Source organism: Eulemur rufifrons, chromosome 19 (assembly GCF_041146395.1).
Source record: "Eulemur rufifrons isolate Redbay chromosome 19, OSU_ERuf_1, whole genome shotgun sequence".
NCBI classification, from domain to species: Eukaryota; Metazoa; Chordata; class Mammalia; order Primates; family Lemuridae; genus Eulemur; species Eulemur rufifrons.
Genome location: NC_091001.1, coordinates 9111741 through 9136583, shown reverse-complemented (window position 1 = coordinate 9136583; position 24843 = coordinate 9111741). Strand labels below are relative to the sequence as shown.

The 24843-nt window shown below is 46.6% G+C and overlaps 1 protein-coding gene across 1 annotated transcript in view; it reads right to left on the bottom strand.

Annotated features, from left to right (window-relative positions):
- Positions 1-1404, bottom strand: part of RELL1 (RELT like 1) — a 60579-nt gene extending 59175 nt beyond the window's left edge. The window contains exon 1 of the mRNA XM_069494365.1: positions 1211-1404. Coding sequence (XP_069350466.1) covers positions 1211-1298 — 88 coding nt within the window. The 5' untranslated portion in view covers positions 1299-1404. The remainder of the gene's footprint in view (positions 1-1210) is intronic.
- Positions 1405-24843: the final 23439 nt, after the last annotated feature.

Below are 24843 nucleotides of genomic sequence, written 5' to 3'. Positions count from 1 at the left end.
TTCCAAGCCCCAGTAACCCCAAATGGCCAAGAAGGCATAAGTTTTTTGTTTTTGTTTTTTTTAACCTACAGCTGTGCGGTGGCAATTAAGAGGGGGACAGTGGTAAGGAATCCCTGGGGTCTGTAATTATAATAACAACAGTGTGAGACAGGGCTTCCGGTAAACGTTACACCTCCTCTTAAGAAATTTCAATTTGGCCTGGCACAGGTACTCTGGGAGGCCAAGGTGGGAGGATCACTAGAGGTCAGGAGTTCGAGACCAGCCTGAGCAAGAGTGAGACACCATCTCCACTAAAAATAGAAAGAAATTCGCTGGACAACTAAAAATGTATAGAAAAAATTAGCCGGGCATGGCGGCGCAAGCCTGTAGTCTCAGCTACTCGGGAGGCTGAGGCAAGAGGATCGCTTGAGCCCAAGAGTGTGAGGTTGCTGTGAGCTAGGCTGACGCCAGGGCTCTCTAGCGCGGGCAACAGAGCGAGACTCTGTCTCCAAAAAAAAAAAAAAATTTTTTTCAATTAAAAACTCCCGGTCCTAAGTTCTTCGGTGGGGACTATACTTTGGCATCTCTGCTAGTGGCTTCCTGCCCTGACCACAGAAGGTTCCTTTTGTGATGACAGGAATCGACACAAAGAAAAAAATGTAAGTTTACAAACGCGCCTTCCCTTTTTCCAAGCCTGATTTATCCAGGATACGTGAAAAGAAATCTGGACTCCTTGACCTGCTACAAGAATATATCAACCGCTAAAATAAATGAAAACTTAGAAAGAAACTGGAACTCCTCAAGGTTTTAAGATATTAAAAAAGAGGGGGAGGGAGGCGGCGACAGCGCACCCGGGGCTCAGTGTCACGATGTTCCGCTCGCGAGGACTCCGAGGACAAGGAGGCAGGAATGGGGTGCGCGGGGCTCCGAGGCGCGCGGCCTGGTCCCTGAACCCGCACAGCCCAGGGGTGGATACAGGTCCTCAGAGGAAGCCCGGGAGAGGGAAGGCGGGAGCCGGGTAGGCGGGAAGGGAGGGACGGGAGCCGTCACCGCGCGCCGCACCCCGCCCGGGCCACCCCAGGACAGCCAGATGTTCAGCGCCGGGATCCCGCGGCGGTACCAGGACGCGGACAGCTCGGGGCGCCGCGGGGCCGCCGTTCGGACCCCGCTTCCTTCCGCACTCCAGGAACCCGGCGCAGCCTGGGCGCCCCGGCCCCCACGGGGCACTCACCCGAGGCCACCAGCGGCGAACTCACGGCGCCTCCCACGAAGACAGCAGCGGCGAGGACGGCGGACCCCCGAAGTCTCCGCGGAGCCATCGCCGCGACCCTTCGCCCTGCTCCCCCAGGGCGCCGTGTCCCGCGGTCAGGCCGGCAGCACAACTGTGGAGCCCCGGACCCACCGAGTGGCAGGGCTCGACCCCCGCGCGCGGCGAGCCCCGCCCCGCCATGGCCCCGCCCCGCTCCGGCCCCGCCCACCTCGGCTCGGCCCCGCCTCTCCCGCCGCGCCCGGGGCTCCGCCTACAGCGGCACGAGACCCACCCATGGCCCCGCCCCTAGCGCCCCACCCACCTAACCTGACCCGCCTCTCCCTGCCGCTCTCGCTTCCTTTCCAAATCCGGCGGCAGCCCCAGCTGCGCGGATTGGCCGTGGCCGGAACCCCCGTGCCCCGCCCGCCGCGGCCCTGCCCCGCCTCGCCCCGCCCCCTGTGCCTGGCTCCGCCCCCTCCCGGGGCGCCCGCTTCCTCTCCAAGCCGAGCGCGCCGCTGCGGCCCGGATACGCGGGAGCCCAGGGCGAGGGCGGGGTCGCCGCGGCTCGGCCTCTCGGGCGCGGGGACCCGGCGCGCGTGGGAAGAGAGAGAGGAGCGCCGGCCCGGAAGCTCCGGACGGGCAGACACGGCCAGCACTGCGGTACGCACCGTCTCTTTTCCCCGTCGGCGTCTCCACCCCGCTAGCGTGGGGTTCGGCTGCTGGTCCAGGGAGGCTGCGCTGGACTTCGTGTTCAGTCGTTTGAAAATTAAGGGGAGAACATAAATAACTTTGATGTCTTCCTATCTCTGCTTCCACATAAGCTGCTCCTATTGGGGAAAGTACCTCTACACGATTCCAGGAACAGCTTGCAGATTTTTTTTAAATCGTGTGCACATATTGCACCTTGCAAACACTCCAGCAAAATAGCTCTTCAAGTGCCCGGTCCCTTATTATCTTCTTAGAACCTCACATCAGCTCTGTGAGGTGAGTTATTACAGGCCAGGGAGTAAACTCACAATGTCTGGGCCACTGTGATAAATTGTAATTATCTCGTGGTCCTGGTGTTTGCTCACTGCTGCGCCCTCAGCGCCTGGATCCACGACAGCACACGCTAAGTAAAAGGTCAGAAGTGGTTTTCAGAGTTGAATCATCATCACAAGCATTGATAGGATTCAGAGGCTTTCTTGGAGTAGTTCCTCGTTACTGCCCCTTAGAGACTCCTGATAACAGTACCGTCCAGCATCTGCTTGCGGGAAATGTGGGCAAGGCTTGAGCAAATTCTCAAGAAAACTAACAAGGGGAGGAGGGTGGGTGGGGGCTCTGGGTTTTCAGAGAATGGGTCTTACCCTTGAGAAGACTGATAGCCTCTAATTTTCGAAGGAGGACTGTTTATTCTCTCACTGAGCCCTCCATGCTGTCTGCTAGACTGTTATAAACATGTGCGCCGACGTGGGAATTACCAGTGACAGAAGGTCAGGCCACTACAGATGGCTGAGGCTGAAGGATGGAGCCCCTGCCCTTTGAAGCCCAAAGAGGGCAGCGCGTCCTTTGCACAGTTGGAGCACATCCTGGCTGGCTTAGCAGGCAGCCCTTCCTAGTTCTGTACCAACTTAAAAACTGAGAATGGGTGCAGAGGAAAGAACACAGTGCAAAATGAAAATGCGGGGTCTTTTGTTCAAAAATCATAAGAATTTCAAGACAGCAACAGCAGAACATTAAATCAATTGTGGAACCCTCCTAAGCATGGATTCCCGTGCAACTTCACAGGTTACCCCTTTACAAAGCTAGCTCCGGTTTTAGAACTTGGCATATAATAAAATGCTTGGACAAAGACATTTATTCAAAATATAAAATATCTTTCCAAAATTAAACAATGTTTCACTCTTTTCCCACATATTGAACTTACTATCACAAAGACAAGATCATTTTTAACAGCGTATTTGAATTGGGTGTCTGCTTGTGGCTCTCCAGAAATAAAAATGTGATCCAGTAATTAAAACTGGAAGAAACCTTACTAATCATCTGTGAAGCCCCTTATTTTACAGATGAGAGTTGGGTAAGTGACTTGCCTGATATTTTATAGCCACTGTGAGCCAGAGTTGGAACCCAAGGCTCGGAAATTTCCCTTCCTAGACTTTCCATAACCCTCACCTCCTTGACACACTCTCTACAGATGTCTTACTAACTTTCACATACCCCATATACACACATTTGCACATTTTGTTAAAGGAAGGAAGGAATGGTAGGAAGAAGGGAGGGAGGGAGGAAGGAAGGAAGGCAGGAGAAAATAAAGGAAGAAAACAAGGAAGGAAGGGAGGGAGAATAGGAAGGATAAAAAGGGGAGGTGGAAAGGAGAGAGGAAAGAAAGAAAATCAAGGTTAAATTATTTTCCAGGTCCTTAACCCTACAGATTTGTTCACATGATTTAAAAGGCCTCTACATATGCATATCTAAAAACTCACTGTTTTATTTTAAATGTGAAGATTTCAATGTAATGGCAATTCTCTTCTGTATTATGAAGGGGATAGCATATGTCTTCTGAGGAAATAAAATTGATATTGGAAAACTAAATCTTCCCATTTTTTTTCAGAAATGAAAGTAGAGGCCGGGCGCAGTGGCTCACGCCTGTAATTCCAGCACTCTGGGAGGCCGAGATGGGAGGATCACTCAAAGTCAGGAGTTCGAGACCAGCCTGAGCAAGAGCGAGACCCCGTCTCTACTAAAAATAGAAAGAAATTATCTGGACAACTAAAAATATATATAGAAAAAATTAGCAGTCATGGTGGCGCATGCCTATAGTCCCAGCTACTCCGGAGGCTGAGGCAGGAGCATGACTTGAGCCCAGGAGTTTGAGGTTGCTATGAGCGAGGCTGATGCCACGGCACTCTAGCCCGGGCAACAGAGCGAAACTCTGTCTGGAAAAAAAAACAAGTAGAAATTTTTAACAATAACTGTCATTTATTCAGTCCTTATGATAGAGAAAAGGAAAATTCCACTAAACAAAACCCCTCCCCATGAACAACCCCCTGTAACTGCTAAACTGCTGCCACTCTGGCTTCTGTAAACTGCTGGCAGCAACTTCTGCCCTGGTAAGATAAGGAAGAAAAAAATTCTATAGAAACTCTATACCAGGAACTGGGTGGCCAGAGACCCTGCCCCACTAAAAATAACCACGTCGTAACTGTGCCCTACACCCTCCCTAAAACGAAATGTATAAAAGACTGCTACACTCTCTGTTTGGGGCTCAGAATTTGGTGGCAGGCCCCCTCTGAGCCCGCCGGCATAACAAACCTGGTTCTCTCCACCCTTTTCGTGCCATGCGGTTTGTTCTGGGTCAGCTCTGCTCTAACACTTAGATTTAGCCTGATGCTAAGGTCAGCACTTTTCCTGTGTTCTTTCATCGAATGCTCACAATGGTTTTATATTTGGGGAAGCACTGTTAATGATCCTCACTTCAAAGCTGAGGAGGCTCAGCTCTGAGGCATTAAGGCATGTACCTAAGTCACACATCCCTCCCTCCCTGGCACTGCCGGGATGCAATTCCAGGATCGGCTCACTCAGGCCTGCACTTGCACCCTGCTCTTACACTGTCCGCCTCTGAAACGCAGAACTCCAGTTCAGCAACTCTTCTCTTCCAATACAAAGTCTTGTTCTCTTATTCTGTCATTGCATGCCTACCCTAGCCCTTTTAAGCTCTGTTTCAACAATTGCTTACATATTTTTTCCTCAGTGAGAATAACTTATTTATGAGAATGGATTATAAATCAGACATCATAGGATCAAATTTACAAACTCATACAATGTACTGCCCTTTCGGGGTTATTTTTTTTTTACAGTTTCTCTGTAAGAATTCAGTTAATCATTCCCTTTAGCAGAAATCTTTCCTGTTTTCCTCTGTACTGCTAAGCCGGTAATTTTCATCACTGTCATTTAAATGCACAACACTCAGTTGGCTGGTATTTAATTAATGTTGAACGTACCTCTGCAGAAGGTCTCTGTAGAATTTCTTCTTTCTGTGATTTAGATTAGTCGTCGATCCTTTTGAGAGGTTATTTCCAGGAGAGAAGCTTTACAGTTCTTTACAAAATATGTCTGCAGGGGAATAACATGATATTTTACACAATCAAGGCTATTTTGATCTAACAACAAATAGGTGCTGTGTTCCTAGTCCTGCAGCGTGGGTAAGAGGTGGGAGGAAAGAATCACTGCAAGTCTGATTAAACGATCCTAACCTTGCTTATAAAAACGTTTAAACCTACCCGAGAGAAAGGAAACAACCACATAGTAAACAGAAACGGTCAAAGGCCCGGGAGTCAGGGGACAGAGCCCTGACAATGATTCACTCTATGACTTTCAGCAGCTGCTCTTGAGGGGTTGGTCTCCTAACCCGTAAGTTTCAGGGAGTGAGAGGATGATGTCTAAAGGTTTCCATGCAGCCCTGAGATTCTAACCATAATGAGCAATCAAATAACAGGGTGCCAAAGTCAAGCTAGGCTGCAGAGTTTCTCAACAGCACTATGGACATTGCGGGCCAGACAATTCTTCGTTGTAAGGGGGCTGTTGTGTACACTGTAGGATGTTTAGCCAAATCCTTGGCCTCTACCAACTAAATGCCAGTGGCACCCCACCCCAGCTGTGACAACGAAAAGTGTCTCTACATATTAGCAAATGTTCCCAGGGGACAAAATCACTCCCAGGTGATAACCACCCGGGTAGAGGAATTCCAAGCAGAACTAAAGGATCCCAACTGGAGGCTTTAAGAAAGGCTCAATAGAGAAGGTGCAACTTGAGCTGAGTGCTGAAGGAAGTGCAGGACCCGGACTGAGGGGAGGTGAGGGGAGTGTACAGAGTGTATGTGCAGTGAAGGAGTTTGCATGCGGCAAGCTGCACAGTGATGCCTATGCACGAGGGAAAGAGGAGGAGAATGGGTCAGCAATGACCATGGGTCATGGCTGAGCATAATAGTTGGCAAAAGGAGAATGGAGAGCTTCAAATGCCCAGGAGTTTATCATAATTTATAATGAATAATGTTATCACCAAATATTTAGAGATGATAAGAATAATTTCCATTGTTCAATTAGATATTTTCCATCAAAAATCAGGAAGCCTCAACTAGGGAAATCCTAATTTTGCCAACATAGAAGTCAGAGGAACCTGATCTTTGCAATGGTGTCCTTAACCTCTGCCCAGTTGCCTGGGTCAACACAAGTTATACTCATGCCCACGTGGTTTCCCAAGTATTGCAAATAAGTGATTCAGACCGTTTGCTGCCAGAGCCCCAAAATCAGGTGATTGTAACATTGTTACCCTTGTTCTCAGTAAAGAGCAAGAGAGAATTACAGTGAGGAACTATGCAGTTCGGGACCAGCAAAAGCCACAAACGTGGCCGGGTGCGGTGGCTCACGCCTGTAATCCTAGCACTCTGGGAGGCCGAGGTGGGAGGATCACTCAAAGTCAGGAGTTCGAGACCAGCCTGAGCAAGAGCGAGACCCCATCTCTACTAAAAATAGAAAGAAATTATCTGGCCAACTAAAAATATATATAGAAAAAATTAGCCGGGCATGGTGGCGCATGCCTGTAGTCCCAGCTATTCGGGAGGCTGAGGCAGGAGGATTGCTTGAGCCCAGGAGTTTGAGGTTGCTGTGAGCTAGGCTGATGCCACAGCATTCACTCTAGCCCGGGAAACAGAGCGAGACTCTGTCAAAAAAAAAAAAAAAAAGCCACAAACGTACGTTGCAGGAAAGGTGCAAGGTTTGTTTTAGACCAGTCTCATTTTGATTGCAATACACAAAACCTTAAACACTAGTTCAATAAACAGTAAATATATTGTAAGGGCAAAGTGCTCTCACAGATATAAAAAGGGCCAGGCCTCAGGCCCTGGAGCCAGGGCCTCCCATGGCTGCTTCCCAGCCCCAGCCCGCGCAGCATGGCCTCCAAAGGTTGCCTGTGGATCTGAGGCCCTTGACTCGAGAGACCATGGGCTGCCCAGCCAGGGACTCTGAGGCAGCTGCTTACCCAGGCAGGGGAGTTGGACGTTGTCCCCCTACTGACCGACAGGTCCTGCCCAGGGAAGTATCGTGGAAGCCAGTAGCGTCAAGAGTTTCCTGAAGAAAGAAGGGATCTCAATGTCAGATGCAGCAAGGAGCCCAGCAAAATAAGGACTGAAAAGTTGTCCACCAAACTGGGCAACACAGAGGTTGCTGCGGAAGATATTAAGTGGAGTGACACAGGTAGAGGCCCGAGGGCAGTGCGTGACGAAGTGAAAACAGTGGTAGACGTTCTCTTTCTAGAAGCTTGGCTGAGAGCAGAGCAGAGAGAAAAAGTGGTAGAGGGGACTTTAGGAGTCAAGAGAAGGTTTTTGCGAACTGGAAGAGATTTTATGGGACAACGAGAAAGAAAGCAGTTATCTAGGGAATTCCTGATAAAAAGAGTCAATTCTGCCCAATTTGCTCTCTGTCTCCTGTGCTCACTTGCTTTCTGCCTTCCACCGTGGGAGAACATGGCACAAAGGCCCTCACCTTTGTGATGCTGGTGCCATGCTCTTGGATTCCCCAGCCTCCAGAACTGTGAACCAAGTCAACTTCTATTGTTCACAAATCACCCAGTCTGTGGCATTCTGTTATAACTACAGAAAACGGACGAAGGCAGCCATCCTCTGACAATGGAATGGATGGGAATGTTGCAAGGGTTTTGAGGAAACTATAGTCAGGGCCCACAGGACAGGTGTCTGGGTTGTATACTGTACAAGGGCACTATTCATATATATATATATATATTTTTAATATGGCAAATAGTTTATTCAAGAAATTGCCAGTTCCAACCCATGGAGCAGCAGGAAGAAAAAAAAAAGAAAAGAAAAAAATTAAAGAAAAAGAAATTGCCAGAGAGCCAGATTTCCCCCATTCCCCCTCAGAGGGGGAGGATGGGAGCCTGGGATAGTGCCTCCCCACTGGTAAGTACCTGCTACTCCTTCAGCACCCACCAATTAATTCTCCTATTGCTCTCATGAATGAAAAGTGTGACAGGCAGATGCCACAGGATGAATGCAGGTTAGCAAAATACAATGCCCAAACTGGGCACTTTGCCAGGGAATTTGAGTTGTCTTTCTTCTAAAAATAAGGAAAAAGAAAAAAAAAAAAAACAGGTTCTAGAATGAGTGAGAAAGGAAGGAAGGAAGAACGAAAGAAAGGAAGGAAGGAAAGGAAAGGGGAGAAAAGAAAGGAAGGAAGAAGAGAGGGCGAGAAGGAAGCCAAGTGCCGTAGGGATCTCTAATGACCCATTAAACACTCTTAACTACAGTGAGGAGTAGAAATTGGGTCTGAGCCGGCAGGCTGAGAGGCTGCAGCTACACACTTCTGGTGCTTTCTGACAGCCGAAATTTGCCTTCCAGACTTCATGTTCATCATTGTTCCCGGGGTGCAGCTGTGTGTGCAGCTAGACCTGGGGCTCAGGAGGACCGGTCGCAGATGCGATGGGGAGATGGCCCCCAGACTGTCAACCACTGGAGAGACCTGCAGGGTTGCATCTCCTCTAACATCTAGGTTTCAGGCCCAAGAAGGAATGCTAAATATCAGCAACTGGAGCTCCTATCAAGTCAACACTTGTGGCCCCTAATTTCAAATAGCAACCCACACTGCTTCTGAGGGTATCAGAGAAGTTTTACAGCCAAGGGGAGCAGGCTGACACATAATTTACAACAGTTATTCCCTGGTCCGGCGTCAGGTGCCTGTTGCAGAAGCTCTCAGCTTCCCCTTCCTGAATCCTGTTGTTAGAATAAGAGAAACTGACTCGCATTGTGTGCAGGGCCCAGTTCCCCCAGATGACCACCCATCCTTGGAGTGACACAAAAGCATCCAGGTCCTGTTGAGATGCACACGGTCAGGAGTTAACCGTTAATGAGCGGCAGCATGCATTAACCTATCCCAGAGTGTCTTCACAAGGCCTTTGGCCTCCTGGTCAAGTCTTGGAAAAGCAGAAAAGAGGCCCCTCCTGCATATGAGCCACAGCGCACATAGGCTACGCACACACTTGGCAGAAGAGTTCACATGTGCGCTGTCACTGGCACGCTCTGATCACGCACATGCATGACTGTGTCCCATGTCAATCATGCTCCGGTCGTCCCATGAGGTTGCTTCTCCTGCCCTCAGAGGTTGACTCATGTCTACCAGACTCCAGCCCTGCTTCTCTGTCCCCGTGGGCCGTGCAGGCTGCTGACACTGCGCAGACCCGGAGCTGTGGGGCGGTGTTGTGAGAGCGTGGGCACACGATGTGTGTGCAGCCAGGGACGCCCCCCACTGGGGCTCTGGAAATCCCCTGTTGTCCCCTCTCCCCAGGGCAGACCAGTCCAGTTGGAGCCGTAATGTCAGATTAAACTAGCTGGTGGGAGGGGCACTTTTTGCTAATTCTCAAGGCTCCTAAGAGTGGTAAAGATTTGGACGATTACTGAAAGGAATGGGACAGCTGCCCAGTGTGTGCACTGCTGTGCGTCACCGAGGGTACAGCTGGGACTGGAGCCCATGAATTTTTCATGGGCCAATCTGCACGACAGAATGATGCTCTGTCCCTGTGCCCAGCAGCCCAGAAAGAAAGAGTGGTAAAGGGTAGAAAAGGAGACGGCAGTTCAGGAGACAGAACCAGGGTTAGGGTTTTTCCAGGAAGGAGCCTGGTGTTTTAGAGACTTTTCAAGGGATTTAGCACTTCTGAAGTATAAAGGGTTCAGATGATGGACTTCGGGGGAGGCTGGTTAGACCACGAAAGGGCTGATTTGCTGAGAGGATTGGAAGGGTCTGGTGGTCTACGAGGTGTGAGATCAGGACAGTGGGATGAAGGCTACGTCCCCTTACGGCGGACAATCTTCCCACCTCACCCTGGGTTTAGTGTGGACCAGCACGTTCCCAGAGCGCCCACCTCTGTGACATTCGGGAGAACAGCATGTGCGGGCCGTTTTTATGCCAAGAGTTTTTATGAAATAGCTACATGGAAGCAGAGAGAAGATAAGCCAGAGAGGAACACGAGGCAGTTACAAAGACTGCAGAACCTTACAAAGCGTTTGTGCGTCTAAGCCCGGCTATAGCGATAGGAGTCACATGAGTTAATGATGTGGGTTAGTTCAAACTGTGTGAAATAACTACATGTTATTTCTATAAATAGAAATAGAACGCTAACCAGTAAGTAGTTTAAAATTTTTAGTAGCCACATTAAAAATATAAGAAAGGGTGAAATTAGTTCTAACAATAGATTTCATTTAACACCATATATCCAAAATGTTATCATCTAAACATATAATCAAAATTTAAAAATTACTAATGATATAGTTAACATTTTTTTAACCGTACTATATCTTCAAAATCTGGTGAGTCGTTTACATTTATAGCACACCTCATTTTGGACTAGCCATAATTCACGTGTGACAGCCTCGTGAGGCCACTGACTGCCACATGGCCTGGGCTCTAGTCCCTACGTCCTTTCTGAAGTGGCAGCTGAAGGGTCTTGGACTCCTGCCCTCTGCGTTTGCCCCTGAGGGTCACCCTTCGCCCTTTGCCTCCTGTAATGCCCCCGTGTCCTCTCTGTGTCTGCAGACACAATGAAGACACAACAACACAAACTTACGGTATTTCAGGTATGCTGTGGACTAAATAGAACCTTAGGGTTCTGGCCTGGGGCTCTGCGATTGTATATAACTCCGTTTCCAGAAACATACTTGGCCAAAAGGGAGCGGGAATACGGTCGACATAGCCCGCCCCTCCCCACAGCCAACCCCGCACCCCACTCCCCACCGTGAGACTGAAGGAGGAACTTGAGGAACTTTTTTGAGACAGAGTCTCGCCTTGTCACCCTGGGTACAGTGCAGTGGTGTCATCGTAGCTCACTTCAACTTCAAACTCCTGGGCTCAAGCGATCCTCCTGCCTCAGCCTCCAGAGTAGCTGGGACTGCAGGCATGTGCCACACACCGGCTAATTTTTCTATTTTTAGTAGAGATGGCGTCTTACTCTTGCTCAGGCTGGTCTAGGACTCCTGAGCTCAAGTGATCCTCCTGCCTCAGCCTCCCAAAGTGCTAGGATTACAGGCGTGAGTTCTCGTCACTAACCTGAAGGAGGAACTTTTGATGCTGAGATTCTAATCAATCTTTTCTTCTGTGACCACACACCAGCATGGAGGGAGATGGGTCGTCCGGTGGCACCAGAGTCTGTCTCCAGGCTGTGGTTGTCCCGTCTTATCCCACAGCCGACGCCAGAGTGCTGCTTCTCAGATCCCAATACAGCACACACTCCCCTGCTCAGCCTCCTCCCAGTCCCCAGCCGTTGGTTGCCTGCAGGGTCACGTTCACTTCTTTAGACTAAGTGTAACCTCAGCTGTGAGCCTCTGGGCAGTTCCTATCCATGCAGATGGGTCCAGCTTCTCCCTCAGGCAACAGTCACTTGCCTCTAACACATCTGGGTTGAAGAAGGTTAGTCCCTCTGCAGTGAGGACTCAGCCCACACTGCCAGCTGCCTATTCACGGCCAACTGGCTCCTACCTGCTCTCTGGGTGTAGTTCTGGGGTGGCCATGCTGGCCTCTCGTGGGCAGCTGCACTTCTCTTTGTTGCCCCTCCCTGACCATGTGCATTGCCTACTTTCCCCCCTACAACGCACGGACTCAAAGGTACCATGTGTAGCAGGCTTTTCCTGAAGGTTTTGCCAATGTCGTCTATAGATCCCTGGTCCCAACTCACCTGTTCGCTTTAGTCCTGCCCTCTGTCCCCTCTCCTAGAAGTCCGAGGCCTTCACTATGCCCTACTATCAGCCCACCTTCCTCCACAAAAACACTGATAACTCTCACTACTTTATTATGATGCAGAGGATCAGCTAACCCTATTCCAGATTGCGAGGGTTCTAACCTGGAGTCCATGGATCCCCAAAGAGACTGCAAGTAAAAGAATCCAGGGAGGTTACAGACTTGGGTGGGAAGAAAATCACATCTTTATTTTCAATAGCCTCAAAGTGAAATTTGGCATTTTCTTTCATTATGAATGTAGACAACAAGCTATAGTAACAGCAGTATCTGTGACACTGGCACCAACAGAAATCTCAGACATTTCATAGTACGTTATAATCACACAGATACCTCACAATCTGGCTTGTGCCTATCATTATTTTAAAATTACTTTGATATTTAAAAATATACATTGCATAACAAAATTTTACTATTAAACCTTATTATATAATGTGTAAAGAGGCACATATATCACTCTATCACAATTTTTTAAATGGTTAAATGACAATATTTAAATATGATTGGTTTCCTTTATAACACCACATATTTTATTTTATGCATAGAAAAACGTCATTCTGATAGCAGGTTCAGGCTACACCAATTGCCAAAGGGATCCAAGGCGCACGCACACACATACACACACACACACACACACACACACACACAAAGTGTAGAACCCCTGGTCTAGGGCCCGCCTTTGCATAATCACAGCCACTGCAGAATTTTCCTGTGCAAAGGTTATCTTCCCAGATCCTGCCTCTCTGGAAACTGCTGCAGTCACAACCAAGGTTTGGGAATGTAAGTAACTTTATCTAACTAGCTATCTAGCTACACAGTCCTGTAAATTTATTAGGTGGGAATATTTCTTTCCTTGCCCATGAATGAAATTTAGAGCAAGTCCCTTAATTTTCCTGGTATCTTTAAGGCAATAAAGCTACTCTGGACACTAACTAAAAGTGCAGTCCTCTGCAAGGGTTAACAGCTCCCCCCTCCTGCTCCGGCCCCTGCACCAGGACAGCGGTGCCGGTACCTTCAGTGCAGTGACGCTGTCGTGCCCCATCCACGGGGATTCTCGATCACCCTCCAGCTGCTAGGCCATTGGCCCTGAAGGTTCTCAGCTGAGTGGTTTTCTGGAAATCTCCCTTAGCAAAGAAGAACTACCACAGCCAAGGTCATGCCTCCTCCCCAGGGGCAGCCCTCATCCCAAGGCTGGTTAGCGTGGGCTGGGGAAGTGGAGAGCACCCTCTTCCATGGACCCAGCTTGGGAGGAGCCACTCAGCTCCAGGACGCCCCCAGGGGAAAGGCTGAGGCCTCCGCTGTGACTGCCTCCCAGTTCTCCGCTTTCCTCCGCCCAACCCCATCCCCCACACCCCTCCCAAGATGACCCCCTGCACACAAATCTCCACTGGGGAGTCGACTCCCAGGAACTCGATCTTTTTCTCTCCTTTCTTGGCAGGTCCTTCTGTTGCCTATTTCCCATTTTGCTGACTAGTTGATGTTTTTTGTTTTTGTTTGTGTGTATGTGTGTATGTGTGTGTGTGTTGGCCTTTGCAGGCTTGGGCTATGGAGGGAAAGAGGAGAAAGAGCAAGTATTAATACTTTGGTACTCTCATCAGAGCTAAATGGTATTGGAATGTGTTAAAAGCAGACTATTCTCTCCTGAGAATTCTCATGACCTTTTTGGAGACATCTCTAGATACCTTCCCCTGCCCCTGCCCCCACTGCCTCTCACCCTGGAATCTTCCTCTATCTCTTTCAGGAGGAAGAACATCCACTCTGGCTGTCTCTTCACTTCTTCTGCAGGCTGCAGACAGCCAGTGGTACCTCCAACGTCTTTCCCCGGGGCCGCTTGTCCCTTCGGGCCACATGGTGGAGAGGACCTAAGACCCCTTCCATGCTTGCACCACGGGAAACACATTCTTTGCTCCACAGATCTACGGACTGGCCTTCAAAGAGGAGATGACCCTGAGGAAAGAGAGTCTGGGCTGGTGTGGTAGGTAAAGCAGTGACCCAAAGATGTCCATGTCCCAATCTCGGGAACCTGTGAATATGTTAAGGAACATGGCCAAGGAGAATTGATTTGTAGATGGAATTAAAGTCGCTAATCAACCAGCCCTAAGAGAGGGAGATTATGCTGGAATATCCAGGTAGGCCCAATGTAATCAGAAAGGCCCTTACGAGTGGAAGAGGGAGGCAGGCCAGCAAAGTCAGTCAAAGAGCATGCGACTATTTTCTCTTGTCACGACAAGGGGCCTGTTCATCATCGGTGGCAAATGCATGCTGCCCTTGCTCTGCAAACCAGTGTCTTGCTCTGGCTCAGTACGCTCTGCTGCCCTTCCTCAGTGAATTTCGTTTCATGCTGGGAAAAGAAAAAAGAAAAAAATATGTGGCTGTCAAAGACGCCGAGAGCTGTGGGGTCAGAGAGCTGGTGCAGGGGCCGCAGAAGGTGGGTGGAACCCATACTGTCTCCTAGAGCCACCAGAAAGGAAAGGAGCCCTGGTCATGCTTCGATTTTAGCCCAGGGAGACTTATTTTAGACTTCTGTCCTGCAGAACTCCAAGATAATGAATTTGTGTTAAGACGCTAAATGTGTGGTAATGTGTTAGAGCAGCAACAGCAGCGAACACAATGGGGTAAGGCAGCCTCCGCACGAGAGCTCGTGGGGGGGTGGCCGGGAAAGCTAGTTCTCAGAGGCTCGGTGGAGAAAGGCCAAGACTCACACCTCGTGAGCCCAGCCCCATGGGTCCTGCATTAAACTGGTGTGTACACACGAATTCAGAGCTATGTGTAACCTCTGAGCAACACCAGTGCAGTGCGGAAACTCTAGCCCAGCCAGGGGTCGCAGCAGCCCTGGGAAAGCACCCACAACTTTCAAAGGGTCAAGCCATCGTCAGTACTGTAGCAGGGACCAAAATAACGAGCAAGTGCCTGACCAGACGGTCTCTCCTCTATTCTCTCTCCCAGGGGATAGAAAATAGGATTTTCTCTGTATCGTATCAGCCTATTTGTTGGAAAAACAGCATAAGGTTACAAACACTGAAGCTGGTTGTGTGTGTCATTGTATTTGATATCAAACTCAGTGCTGTGCACTCATTACATGTTCAATTAATGTGTCAGAATCTTAGACTTCCCGGTTGTGATGTGAATAAATTCAACACTCCTGTGATAAGCCTTGTGATTTTAAATGACAATTTAAGCATAAAGCACAAGTGAGTGATGCTTTTTTCTCTAATGAACCTTAACATAATTTCTGAGTCAGAAACATAACAAAAAGATTAGCTCCAATTTTCCTAACAAAGCTTGGTATTCAGAATTGACATTTGCACACTCAGTGTAGTTTGTTTTTTATTCCCTCTCTCGTGGTTGAGGACTGTTGGAAGTGATAAGCAGTCTGGTCCTGGCCATGAAGGAAGAAAATAGGAGACTCAAATGCCACTGTGGGGAAACCCCTTTTAATTCCATTTTTTATGAACTTTTTGAAGTGTCCCCCTACTTGTACATGAATTTATTTCAACTGACTTTATATAAATCCAGTTATAAATGTGCATGTCTTTTGAAATATATCTAAAATGCACAGTGTGTGAGATTAGGGCTTACTTACAAAATTTCTATGATTTCATTTAGGCTGGTTTATCCCTATAGTGATAGGTAAGCACGGCCTGAGTGTCGATTAGCCAATTCTAAAGCCACTTCCACATTTTTGTGTATTTGTTACAGATCCATCCCACTTCCTGATACCAAAATCCATATTAGTTTTCTAGAGTTGCTGTAACAAAATACCACAACCTGGGGGTTGCTTAAAACAAAAGAAATTAATTATCTCACAGTTTTGGAGGGCAGAAGTCTGAAATGGGTTTGGCAGGGTCACTGTCACCCTGAAGCCTCCAGGGGAGAATCTTCCTTACCTCTCCCAGGCCTTGCACCCCCAGGTGTTCCTTGGCTCGGGGCAGCAAAGCTCTGTCTGCCTCCGTCTTCACATGACTGCATTGCCTGTGCGGCTGTGTGTCTGTGAGACTGTCTCTTCACCTCTTTCTATAAGGACATCCGGTCATATTGGATTAAGGGTCCACCCTACTCCATTTGAACTCATCTTAATCAATTCTATTTACAATGGCCCTATTTCTAAATGAGGTCACATTCTGAGGCACTAGGGATTAGGACTCCAACATATCTGTTTGATATGTTCAACTCAGTTTAACCTGTAACAGTATACATCCAGAAATGTATAGCTAAGTCACAGCTCCAACTCAAAATGAATGCAGCCATGTAACCAACACTCAGATCAAGAAACAGAAGGGGATCAGCACCCCCAAAGTCCCTTCCTGCCCTCTTCGAGTCACTTGTCCCTACCATGTCAGTAACCACTAACCTGACTGTTAACTGAATAGATTAGTTTTTTTCTTTTAGCAATAATTTGCATACCATAAAATTCCCCATTTTAGAGTATACAACTCAGCGTTTTTTAGTATATTCACAAAGCTGTGCAAAAATCACTACTACCTAATTCTGGGACGTTTTCATTACCCCAACAAGAAACTTGTCACTTGTTAGCATCTATCCCTATCATCTCCCACCCCTCAGCACCTGGCAATCCCTAATCTACTTTCTGTTGCTATCAGTTTGCTTATTGTGGATGTTCATTCCATGTAAATGGAATCATACGACATGGGGCCTTTTGTGTCTGGCCCCTTTCACTTTGCATAGTGTTTTCAAGGTTCATCCATGCTGTAGCATGTATCAGCACTTTATGTGTTTTTATGATTGAATGGACATGCCACTTTTCATCTATCCATTCATCCGTTGATGATATTTGTGTTGTTTTCATTTTTTTATTTATTTTTATTCTTTTTATTTCAGCTTACTATGGGGGTACAAATGTTGAAGTTATGTATATTGCCCTGGCCCCACTCGAGTCAGAGCTTGAAGCATGTCCATCCCCCAGACAGTGCACACCGCACCCATTAGGTGTGTATATATACCCCTCCCCCCCTCCCCTCCCACCTGCCTGACACCCGGTGAACATTACTACTATATGTGCACTTAAGTGTTGATCAGTTAAAGCCAATTTGATAGTGAGTACATGTGGTGCATTGCTGTTTCCATTTTTTTATACTAGGTCATTAAATATGAAATGTTTGATTTTGAATCAACAGTGTAGTTTATCACATCTCAAATAAGAAGCAGTACAATTAATCAAAATATTCGCCTAAACTGTCAACACAGTTTTGCCATCTTAACGGTAGCTTGTTTATGCCAACAGCAAAGAAGTCTGGAGAGCAAATGGCGGTGAAATTGAGAAAGGCATTTTCCACAGCTTGTTGAGAATTGAATATTTTTCCTTGCAAGAAGTGGTCCAAAGCCTGGAAGAAGTGGGAGTCAGTTGGTCTGGTGAATACGGTGGATGACAGAGAGTTTCTAAGCCCAGCTGCTGTAGTTTGAGCAATGTTGTTTGTGAGACGTGTGGTCAAGCGTTGGCTTGCAAGAGGACTGGCTGGTCTCTACTGACCAATCTCAGCTGCATCCTCATCATTTCATCCAAGTGGTTGCAGTAGACATCCACTGTAAGCGACTGACCAGGTTTCATGAAGCTCTAGTGGATAATACCAGTGCTGACCACCAAACAGACACCATTAGCTTTTTTGGATGAATATTCGGTTTTGGACTGTGTTTCAGCACTTCATCTTTGTCCAGCCATTGTGCTGAGTGCTTGCAATTGTTAAAAAGAATCTATTTTTCATCACATGTAACAATATGGTGTAGAAATGTTTCATCTTTATGTTGTGACAGCAAAGAAAGGTAAGCTTCAAGACAATTTCTCTTCTGGTGCTTAATTCATGTGCTACCCATCTATTCAGATTCTTTACCTTGCTGATTTGTTCCAAATGGTCCAATGTTGTTGGAATAGTAACGTCAAATCTTGCTGCTAATTTAAACGTAGGTTGAGGTGGATTCCCTTCCACCACAGCTTGCAGTTCATCATTATCCACCTTGGTCTCAAGTCGCCCACGTGGCTCATTTTCAAGATTATACTCACCAGAATGGAACTTCTCAAACCATTGACATACTGTGCATTCATTAGCCATAACCTTCCTAAACACTTCCTTGAGGTGTCTGCATTGGTTCCATGACAGAACTCATATTCGAAAATAACATGAATTTTTGACTTATCCATGGTTTCACAAAAACTGCTCTAAAACAAATTTTGAAAGATAATCACAAGCCAAAATGTGTGTTTGAATGACTGAGGATGTACCTTCACAATAAAAATAAAACAAGAAGTATCAAAGTGAAATGTCAGAGAAATGTCAGTGAAATGTCAAACTTAGTACCTAAGGAAATCGGACATTTCTTACTTAATAACCTAATAGCTATTATGAATGGTGTTTCTATGAACATTTGTGTACAAGTTTTTGTGTGCACATGTTTTCGGTTCTCTTGGGTATGCATTTGTATGCTGTTGTACCCTAGTCATAAAGTACAGTTCAAGGCTTATGGCAGATACCAACTGATTGATTGTAAGTTAAAATCAACCCTCGTCTCTGAAAAAGCCGGACTCTCCTATATCAGGGAGTAACTCGGACACCTGGGCCGTGGAAGCTCTCCTGTGTTCGGCACACATTGTCTCATTACGTGCACCCTCCCGGATGCTAGACAGTGATCCACTTCTCCACATCAGTGTTAACGCAAGAAGCAGCACGTTGCTCGTGTGCTCAGAAAGCATCATAAAGAGTCAACGACAGAAGGTCGCGTGCTTAAAGTGACAAAATGAAATATTTTGGAAACTGTTGATGTTGAGGGGAAAAATTCCAGCGGGAGTAAAAGCACATGCCTGTTATCTTTCCCTGGTGAGGACACCAAAGAAAGAGATGCTGTCAAGCCGCCCGGGGTCTGCTCTGCAAACCTGCCAGCAGCGCCGGGACACAGCGACGCAGGCCAGCTGCCCTCTCTCGCTCCTCACTTTTTTTAGTATTTCTAAAGAATAGGTCCTCAGAATGAATGTATAGCCTACAAGATTTAAAGGATAATAAAATGAATATATGTGTATCGACTAACCCAGCTGAAGAAACAGAGTGCTACCAAAACTTTTGAAGTCCCTCCATCTTCCCCCATGTATTCACCATACTGAATTTTGTGGCAATTTTCTTTATGATTTTACGACATTGGTATGTATTTCTTCATGATGTAATTGTAGCGTTATATCAAGTTTTCATATCTATTATAGCAACTTCCCACACTTTTGGTTCTTTTTCCTAAGTAGCTTGACTATTTGTGGAAATTTGGTTTTTTTTAGGTTTTAGGATCAGGTTATCAATGTCCATGAGAAGCCTATTGGAACTGGAATTTCATATAGACAAAATGTGGGGAATCTGACATGTTCACAGTATCATATCTTCCTTTCCATGAACATTATAGATCTCTACATTTACTTAGGCCTTTTATGTTTTTTTTCAGTCTTTATAGTTTTTTTCCCTCTAAAGGCCTTGATCAACTTTATTAGACTTATTCATAGGTTCCTTAATTTTCTTTCTGTGGCTATTGCAAATCCTTTTTAAAAATGTATTTTTAGGCAGGGAGTGGGGGGGTCATGCCTGTAATCCTAGCACTCTGGGAGGGTAAGGCAAGAGGATCGCTTGAGGTCAGGAGTTTGAGACCAGCCTGAGCAAGAGCAAGAGCGAGACCCCCATCTCTACTAAAAATAGAAAAATTAGCCAAGTGTGGTGGCACATGCCTGTAGTCCCAGCTACTCGGGAAGCTGAGGCAGGAGGATCGCTTGAGCCCAGGAGTTTGAGGTTGCTGTGAGCTAGGCTGACGCCACGGCACTCACTCTAGCCTGGGCAACAGAGCAAGACTCTGTCTCAAAAAATAAAAACAAGAAAGAAAAAAGAGTGTGATGCTCTTTGCTCCTCTGGTTTTGCCTCATTAGTAATCTAACATATCAACATTCAATTTTTTACACAGCTCTTGTCTTTTCCAAGCAATAAACTTTCTAAGTATTTTTACACTTCTTTAAATCTATTTGGTTGAATATAATAGTGTGACAATAGTGTCTTTCAAACACCTAAATTTTTAACGAAGGAGATTAATCAAAAAGAGGAGGAAATGAATTCATATTTGTTAATCACTTTCTAAGTGAGAAACGAAAACAATAAATGATATATTTGCTAGCAAGTTCCTACTGTGTCTAACTAGAGCCAAATCTTCCTGAGATTGTGGTCACAGAGCAGAGCACACCTGAGCTTCCTGCAGAGAGGTGAGGGAGCCGGGCCACATACCCATCATCTCCCACGGGCCACTGGCTGGAGGCCACGGGACGGTGCGTATGTGGGCTGGTAGGGTGGTAGGGTGGTAGGGTGGTGGTGGAGGTGGTGATAGTGAATTCTCCAGCACCTCTGAATGTCCACGAAAGCCTTCAGGGCTTAGGCAAAGAGCTACACATTCTGGCAGTTGAGAGTCTGTAGGAAATAAGTGCTCCAAGGGGATATGAATGGAGCTACATGAATATTCTCCGTAATGAATATCCTGTCCAGTGCTGATGCTCATTCCAGGTTTTCCACACTGTGGAATGGAAGAAACCTTTTAGGAGGGAGGGGTCTACCGACCAAACTCGCGGTGGGGACCGAGTGCTGCCACCAAGAAAACAAAAAAGAAAAGGGAAAAAATAAATAAATAAAAAAGAAACCTTTCTCCCGATGTGGCTGAGGGCTCATGATTCCCCTTTGAACACCTTGGTGCACATCATTTCCTAATCCCTTTTTGGGTTCCATTGCAATTCAGGTGCCAGCTTGTTAGCCTTGGGGTGATAACACCCTCATATCTGGCTCTTAATGTTATTATATAGCATTTCTCTCCATCAGCAGTTTCTCAGCAGAATCCCCAAAGGGGTTGTTTTCCTTCAATGAACTCTCTCTGAAATACTTGCACAACTACCGTGTTTCCTACAGTCGTTTTACTACCTTTGCTCTTGCAGTGGCAGCAGGAGCCAAGTTATTACACCTACCTCGCCTTAGGGGAGGGAGAGAGCAGCTTGTGGATTGGACGACATTTGGAACTGACTCCTCCCTCTTCGCAGAAGTGACCTGGGTCTCCAACTCTTCCTCTCTGGCGCTAAGAACCATCCATCCTCCCAGCTCTAGAACCTGAGAGTTTTTTCCTGCTTCAGGCTGTCAGCCATAAGTAAGCTGTCTCTAGACTGACTTGTTAATATCAGTTTTAGCATTTAATCCTATATTTTATAGAGAGATGGCATAACATAAGATTCCAAGGACAGTCTCTGGCATCCAACTCCATTGGCTGGAATTCTGGATCCCCACGTCTCCCTGCCCCTCACTTTCCACATCTGTAGAAAAAGGAAAATGGTTGTATCTAGTGCACCAAGTTGTCACAGGAACTGAACGGGCTAACACTGTATAAAAAACCAAATTACCTGGCACATAGTTCAGGTAGCTCAATAAACATTAGTCACGTTACAATTTGGCCTTGATTAGAGCTTATATTTTCTTCTGATGTCAGTCAGGATCTTTCCAAGTTTGCCATTTAGCAACTAGGGAGCAAATACAATAATTTGATTATGTTGTCACTTTAGGTAAAGCAAGAAACCAGAAGAACTTATTTGCCTTGTCACATGCCATAACTAATTCAGTACTGAAACTGTCCTGAACTGGCAAAGGGCAGTCGTCTTGTAAAACCCCATTCTACTCCTCACCTCTTAACCTCTGTTAGCGGGAAACCTGCAAAAATGAACTAGCACCGTCCCGACCTGGCTCTTCCCTTCTCTAATGAGTCATTTAACTTAAATTACCTAGTAGTTCATGTGAGGGAAGGAACAACTGCAAAAAGCTGACAGGCTTCCAAATGCTTGGCAACGCAATTTAGATAAAAATATAGGTGTTTATGTGTGATGACATTTTTTGGACCACAAAGTTTTCCTAAACTGTGCTCTGGCTAGCAAACCGCTCTGTTCTCCACGCTGTCTGCTGACCTGCCTCCTGGCAGGGCTTTGCTGTTTTTGAGTAAAGAGAGAGGAGCATTGCAGTCGTTGCCCTTGGAGCTGACTTCTGGCCATTAGCTCGTTTTATCCCCATGGCAATCTGGTGCCGTGCTGGGACAGGTAGTTTTATACTCACATCTTACAGTCCTGTTAATTGTTATGCTTAAAATTATATATGAAATGGTAGGCCGGGCGCGGTGGCTCATACCTGTAATCCTAGTACTCTGGGAGGCCGAGGCAGGTGGATCGCTTGAGGTCAGGAGTTCGAGACCAGCCTGAGCAAGAGCGAGACCCCGTCTCTACTAAAAATAGAAAGAAATTATCTGGCCAACTAATATATATATATATATATATATACACACAAAAAATTAGCCGGGCATGGTGCGCATGCCTGTAGTCCCAGCTACATGGGAGGCTGAGGCAGGAGGATCACTTAAGTCCAGGAGATTGAGGTTGCTGTGAGCTAGGCTGACGCCATGGCACTCACTCTAGCCTGGGCAACAGAGCGAGACTCTGTCTCAAAAAAAAAAAAAATTATATATGAAATGGCTATTTATACTCAATACTAAAAATAGAACCCACTTTTAGGGCCATTTAGACTACAACCATGCAGTTCCCTTTCCCTTACCCTATGTTTCTCTGTGGAGACCAAAAAAACAAACAATCAAAAAGCCGACAATAATAACAGCAAAGGTATAAAACAAAGCAAAGCCTCTTTGAGTTCATATATAATTTAAGTCATCTGTATATAAGAAGCCTGCCCTTTTTTATGACTGCTTACAAGATCATCCAGAAACTTGAAAGAGTTTGTTTTCATGGAGTATTTGTTGTGGAGGAGTAGAAGGAATATACAGACAGGCGAACAGGCTTTCAGAGGGAGAATCAGCTCTGACATGCTCCCAGGTTTGCTGGGTCTGATGAGACTAGGTCCAACAGGCTTCGAGGTTCACTCTAAGCGTTAGGACTCCAAGAGAGTCAGGACGAAATGACAGACAAAAACACGGACTTTGGAGTCAGGCCTTGAGCAAGTGTTTCATCTCTCTGTGCCCCAATTTGCTCTCCTACAAAAACTGAGAGTCATAATACCAACAGTCCCTACTTCATAGGATTGTGATATGGATGAAGTACAATAATGTAAATTTAAGGTAGGCAGAGCTTTCTTAAATAGCACACACAAAGAACTAACCACAAAAGAAAAGATAGATCAATTAGACTTCATTAAAATCAAGAACTTTTATTAATGATAAGATACCATCATCGTACTTTCCAGAGACGGCTGTGACGATACTTCCCATCCCGTATGCTCGTCCAGAGCTCTGGCACTGCCCCGTCATGAAAAAGGTGCAGTCTAGGTCCCTCTCTTGAACACAGGTGGAGCTTTGTGACTATTTTGACTAATACAGTATGGCAGAAATGATGCTATGTGAATTCTGAGGCTAGATGATAAAAGACCTTAACTCTCCCTGTCCTGAAATATTCGCCCTGGAAGCCAAGCGCCACGCTGTGAGAACTGAGGGGCTTGGGGACGTGGAGTGGTGCAGAGGCTGAGTGGGCCCGGAAGCTGCTCTGGAAGCCTAACGGGCCCTCAGGAGGCCGTGGGTGAGAGCTTGCAAGAAGTGAGGGAAAAGTTTTAGAAAGCTGGAAGGTAGGGGACTCGTTACACGGTGATGGAAAGTTTAGTAATACTGTCGCCTGTGGTTCCATGGAAAATAGAGAATAATAAACTAGGTGACAGAGCTAAAGAAATTTCCAGGCCGGGTGTTGTAGGTGCCACTCGGCTTCTCACTGTTTATAGCAAAATGGATGAGGAGAGAGACAAAGTAAATAAGGAGAGAGAGAAACTGTGAAGTATAAAGGAACTGGGACTTGGTGGGTTCAAAAATAAAATTGTTCCTCATTCCCAGCCTCTCAAGAAGGCAAACCAGGCTGAAACCAGGAAACGGCTTCAGGCGGAGATCAACTCCAGGGCATGATCATGAGCACGTGGCTTCAAAGTGAAACTTGAGGGTAGCCAGTGAAATCCTTTCTTAAAAGGTCTCACAGAAGTGTTTCCTAGATCCTTTTTTTTTTTTCTTTTTTCTTTTTTTCTTCCTCTTGGTTCCCTCCGCCCTTCTCCCCTAGACCCTTTCAAACAGACAAATAGCCCTCCACGAATCTGAAGATTATGCCCTTAGATCCTCTCTATTAAATACTAGAGCTTCTCAGAATCTTGGTTTGTTTCTGGAGAGTTCAGCCTAACCGGGAGCCCCGGCCTCACCGCAGCCTTGCAGGAAGCCCGTGATAGAGAAGAGCTTGTCTCAAAAACGGTTTGGAGATACGCTTTTGCATGACGTCCTGGTTTCTAAATTGACTCATAAAAAAAATCCATAATGTTTTTTAAATGGAATTGTAACCTCTTGAACTAAAACAATAAACAGGGAAAAGAGTTTTGGGGACCTTCAAACATAAATGGACAGAAAGAAGGCTGAGAAAACTACTTAGCTACAAATGCACACACATTTATTAGAAAAAGGATAATTCAGAAGAAGGAACCAAGAGCCTGGAGGATGGAATGAAAAGCCACAGAAAATCATTCCTAGGAAGCAGGACTGAGCCCCACATGTCCCCAGCTGGATTTTGGATCAGTGACTCCTGTGTATCTCTGTTTTGAACAGGAGTCCCCGTGCAGCTAGAAGAGTCACCACCTGGGGTGCACCTGTTCCATTACTGTGTGTTGGGAATGTGGGCAGACGGCTGTAGTTCACAGGTCTTCAGGTGGAGGCGATGGGATGCGAGGAGCCTTATCCACATCTGGGCCGGACTTAGATGCTGAGGTCCTGAGATATTGTCATCACAGGAGGAGACACGGAGGGGTCTTTGGGAAGGAGGTAAGT